This window comes from Limulus polyphemus, unplaced genomic scaffold (genome assembly GCF_000517525.1).
Source record: "Limulus polyphemus unplaced genomic scaffold, Limulus_polyphemus-2.1.2 Scaffold7889, whole genome shotgun sequence".
Lineage (NCBI taxonomy): Eukaryota > Metazoa > Arthropoda > Merostomata > Xiphosura > Limulidae > Limulus > Limulus polyphemus.
Window position 1 is genome coordinate 19658 of NW_013673499.1, and position 5693 is coordinate 25350.

At 33.4% G+C, this 5693-nt stretch overlaps 1 protein-coding gene across 4 annotated transcripts in view; it reads left to right on the forward strand.

The window, feature by feature from the left end:
- The window catches only part of LOC106474944, a 19071-nt gene that overhangs the window by 8062 nt on the left and 5316 nt on the right, over nt 1-5693 (forward strand). For all 4 annotated transcript variants that reach the window (XM_022403199.1, XM_013935645.2, XM_013935644.2 and 1 more), the window contains exons 3-5: nt 1127-1212; nt 2508-2590; nt 3078-3135. In XM_022403199.1, the coding sequence (XP_022258907.1) occupies nt 1127-1212; nt 2508-2590; nt 3078-3135 (227 nt within the window). The remainder of the gene's footprint in view (nt 1-1126; nt 1213-2507; nt 2591-3077; nt 3136-5693) is intronic.

The following is a 5693-nucleotide window of genomic DNA, read 5'->3' on the forward strand; positions in this document are numbered from 1 at the left end:
ATTCAAAAATGCACGTTCTGTTGTTGGTCAGCAGATATTTCCTTTGCAACATCTCAACCAACAATTGATCCAGTTATCAACGCTATTTTCAAGTTTTGAACAACTCGACTTTCAAGATCTACGTATCAACATGAGCCATTTATGAACGTTATATTTTAAGATCTGTGCAAGAACTCAGCTAACAGATGTTTCCGTATATCAAAGCTATCTTCAGGTTTTGTACAACGAAAAACTTTTTCTAGTATAATAATGTAGGTCTAGTTCAGCTGGCTTGGTGTTGGTCTGTCTGTAGTAATTAAACGAACCATGACGCCGTTGTTACACTGTGACACTCTGGGCAATGATGTAGTGCCTATGATCTCTAGATGAAAAAAACAACAACAATAAGGAACATTTCCCTTCAATATGATACTTGATACTTGAAACCGTCAGTACTTAGTGAAACTCCATAATTACAGAATTGAGGAAAAACAAGATAGTTGTATGTTTCATAAATGTATCATTTATTCACGACCACGGTTTCGCCAGTACCGGATGATGCCTTTACTGGCAAAATCATGGTCGTAATAAATAATGTATTTGTGAAGCCTACAATTGTCTTGTTTTTCCTCAATTCAACATGAAAATGCATCTAGCCGTACAACATTGTTTGTCCAGCAACTAAAATCCAGAATATGACTTGGACAGTTCCACCATGAGTTTAAATAAACTGTTGTGAGACGTTTCAGAGTTTCGCATGAAAAATTGGATGGACAAAGCCAGCAGTTTCTCTAAACTTGGAGCTACTGTACAAAAGGAGTGAGGGAACATTCCACTAAGTATCTTAGTGTAGGGGATATTTTTACTTACAGAAGTGTGTATCTGGTTTAACGACAAACGTGTTTTTCACCAGCTTCATGGGGACATACACATACAATAAGAAATTTCTCATCTTTGAATGAATAAATTGATCTACTTTTAAATTGAGCAGGAAAAATCATTTTGCTTTTAAAAAATAATGGAATTTTCTAAATATTTTTCTGAAAATTGTTAAATTAATATGCTTTAACAGATTAATGCATATATAAAACCTTATAGACCTGGATAGTATTTCTGCTAATGTTTTCAATATTTTTGTTTTTCACAGGAGAGAAGGTGCTTACACACATAGGCGTCTCCCGCCTACATCCTAAGTATTCACGGAAAACAGAAGCAAAAAACGGGGAAATTACGGTAATAAATACTCTACGTTGTTAGTCTTTACGGAGTTTCTCGAAGGATCGTGAATTTTCCTGGCAACTCTAGTTTGTTCCAAGCACCCTCTTTTTTAGTACATAAGCCCGGCAAATAAAGCCAGCGAAAAAACATAGAATTGCATAGATAGATATAGAGATAGATAAATGAGTCGAGCGAACAGTAGGCACCGTAATTAAAGTGTGTGAATCGCTGTGAATTATACCGTGTGTTTATAAAAGTAGTTAAGTTAAAGTGACTGTGGAAATTCTGTGTATTGCAAAGTTGTATCGAGAAAGAATAAAATAGTTTTATTTAAGAAAGGACTTGTATCGCTGAAGTTCCTCGGAAAGAATTTATACTGGAAATTAACAAACGAACAGAGACGTAACAGTATTTATACAAAGAACATTTCAGGTTTTAGTTACACGTCTTTTAGGTCTTTCTAATAAACTATCTACTTCAAAAACCGACCTTTCGATGTCATTATATTATGTGTATTATGGGTATTTCCTTTAAAATATCGAACTGTTTAGGTTACAGAACGTTTTATACTTGTTGACAAATGTAGACTACCGAACGTTCGATTCATATTGACAAGTGTATTTACAGAACGTTTTATACTTGTTGACAAATGTAGACTACCGAACGTTCGATTCATATTGACAAGTGTATTTACAGAACGTTTTATACTTGTTGACAAGTGTAGGTGAGGTTATTCTCAAGTCATGTTGCAACTTATTAGAAATAAATAACTGTTATACTTTTATACATGATTTTGCTGGCACTTTTTTAAATTCCCAATTAAAAAGATGTAAAGATGACAGACATATAATGGTCTATATGTTTGATTTAAAGTGAGTAAATATTTATGTTTTATTTACTAAGTTTAGTCCAAGGTTGTTGAATCGACATTAAGGTTGATTCATATCTATTAGTTTAGTTTCAATTCCGAAAAGCTGTGGTGTCCGAAGATATTTCTCACAATGAATTATGATTTAATGTATTACGTCACTGACCTGTATAATACATTGTTCTGTACTGTTACTTTAGTGGTAGGTTATACGTCATTGACTTGTATAATGTCCTGTTCTGTAACATTAATCTATTGGTATGTTTTACGTCATTCAACTGTATAATGTCTTGTTCTGTAACATTAATCTGTTGGTAAGTTTACGTCATTGATCTGTATAATACCCTGTTCTGTACTATTAATTTATTGGTAGGTTTTACGTCATTGACTTGTATAATATCTTGTTCTGTACCATTAATCTATTGGTAGGTTTTTTGTTTAGACAATGAGGGCGAACCGTAATGTCAAACCTGAACTCAAGGACAAGAGTGACCGGACACTGTCTGGACCGCTGAGGGCTCAGGTGTGAGTAACAAAATCAAATTATTTTGTTTTTAATGTTCTTGCTGATGTTTTGTTTTCAGTGTGTTTCACACTAAACGTATATAAAAAAGTGTTAAAGTTCTTCAGAAAGTATTAAATATGAAAAGTATGTATAAACTTATATTGCTTGATTTTGAGACACACGGGTTTCAACATTATTCATATTGCTTCTACTCTTTCTCGGTAATTCAAAGTAAAAATACGCATGTTTGTAATGTTTAATATCTTAAATGTTTGTATCTTAGCATGAAAAACAAAGTTTAGATTGAGTAAGTGGGTTTACTGAAACTTTGTATATATAGTACTGAGTAGGTCTACTAAAAAGTTGTGTATTTCTCACTGAGTAGGTTTGCTGACAAGTTGTGTATTTATCACTGAGTAGGTTTACGGCAAAGTTGTGTATTTAGCTTTAATTAAGTTTATTGACACATTAAACACTTATTAGCACTCTTTTTTTTTCTGCTTGCAGTAAACGAACACCAAGTCAAATAGAATTCTTCAGAGCTTTGGATGAAAAAATTAATCTGGTAAGTGCATCTGTTCTTTAGCATTTTACATTTCCTACATCTTTAAAAAACGACATCGAACAACTATTTGATGTGAACTGTTCACTTCAGTTGTAAATACCTACGGAAATTTGTACAACAAATAGAGAATAGGAGTTCACTAGGAACTATGATATCTATAAGAAACCAACGGTGTAAGGTGAATTCCTCATTACATTTAGAATAAAAAGCCTTGGATAAGAAACCAACGGTGTAAGGCGAATTCCTCATTACACTTACAGTGTTCGCTTTAAGAATGACAGTGTTCCAATTTAGATTTAACTGGATAGGGAACAATAGGTCCTGACGAAGCTGTAATAGCGAAATATTGAGCTAATAAAGATACATTATGGAGTATATGTCGTGATTTTATTTATGTTCATAAATTATTTTGCTGTTATCTCACAGAAGTTGTCAAAAAAAATCTATGCTAATAAAACAGCCTATGTATTTATGTGTCAGTCAGTTGGCACTATAGCTCCAAGAGGAAAGAATCTAGAGACCTGAAACTTTGCACAAATACTAAGGGAATACTGAGGGTGTGCACCTGGGTATTATTTTTTATTATACGCGGACTTTTCTCTACCTTAAAATACTTTTTTTTATTTACGAGCTTTCGGCCCTCTTACCAGAGCCTTCATCGGGCAACATTGCACTCGGCAACAATGTACTGGGCAATAAAACTCTGTTTAAAATAGGTATCAACAGTCGTAACACTAATTGACATCTGCTATTAAAGTTAATAAATACATAGAATTATGATTAATATAGAATACTAGCATCGTTATCCGGCGTTGTCCAGATTTTCGAAGAAAAAATAACCCTACTCTCTCTGTTTCACGGTTCCATATTTCGAAAGCAAAATATCGTTACGCATCCAGTCGTTAGTTAATTTTCCGTAAATTCGTTCCGACGAAACTTTAGCGACACCAGTCCTTTCTGAAATAAAACTGGTTTATTCTTTCCGAATACAACTTTACGATACACTTAATTTCAACAGTCGCGCTATAACAAATGTCTCAAGTGCTCGACTTCAACAATACATTATTCAATTACACACTCTATGACTGCAGTTAAATTACTCACTACCTTGTTGTTCCTTCACGTTGTGAACGTCTTATATATACAAGAATAACACATATCTAGTAAATGCTAGGGCATTCTTGAAGGAACAGGATATTTCTAGAAACAGGTGGCGTGATACTAGTCACGTGACCTTGCTGACGCAACACTATATTTTGAGGATTTATGAAAATCCTATAACTTTGGGTTTGAATTTTTGAAATAAACTATGAAACTGTTTTAGATCACAGCTTCCTTATGAACATTGTTTTTCTGTTTTTCTTTCACTGGCATAATTTTATTTTATAGGCTAGGCCTACTTTTGCTTTTTCATACACAACGTTCTCGTTCTGCAAATATTTCTCTTGTGTGTGAGGTTAAACATATTATGTTTTAATAGATCTAGTTAAACATATTATGTTTTAATAGATCTAGTTAAATATATTATGTTTTAGTAGATCTATAATTAATGGTCTATAACTAAATAGACCTATCTATTCTAATGCTATATTATAAATTAAATGTTAACTTAAACCTACCAAAAACTGTCAAGTCCGCGTGAAACAAAAAACTGACAGTGTATTGATTAACATAATATAAAAATATGAAATTACTCGAAACTTTAAGTAATTATTCGTGTAATGTATATGTTAACGATATAACTACTGGTTTGGTTAGCAGATGATAGACGCATATATCACCAGAAAATTGTCGTTTTGCGCACCATCACGTGTGGAAAGTGTGTCCTGCGCAGTGAACGCGGCGGAAAAACAAGCAAGAAAGCAAAAAACAAATAAACAGAGAGATTTTGAATGTTATATAGACAAATCGATAGCTTCGATATAACAAGCATAAAGAAGATATAATTATAGGTATTATGTAGAGAAAAAATAAAGGAATATTTCATACTTCAAACAATACAGTGTAGAATTGAAGGTTTTAATTTTACATCAAAACCAAATAGATACTGTGTTTGTGTAAGTTTCTATATATTGTCTTTGATTTTGAATTTCAAAGTACGTTGAATAATTTGGCTACCTGAGAGAGTGATTGGTAAATTGAGGGCTGAAAAAGAATTTATGTTTTATTCCGTAAACGATTGTTATAAAACTTTTATTCTTCTATATTTTTAAAAGAAACTGGTGGTGAAAAATTCAAATATTAAACGCCAAAAGCAATGGCTCAGTCCTAGACAAAAACCACTTCCGACCACAAAACCAGGACGCCATCCACAAAAAGTGATGCTTTGCATTTGCTGGGACATCAAAGGAGTAATTCATTTCAAACTCTTCAATCCACAGCGAACTGCCAATGCATAGGCTTATAGTCAGTAACTGGAACGTTTAAATCAAGTCCTTCACTCGTCAATAGGAAAGGTGTTCATCTCCACGACAATGCACGCCCACATGTGGCATGTTTATGGAGTTAGGTTGGGAAGTTATCCCCCACCCACCATATTCTCCAGATATGGCACTATC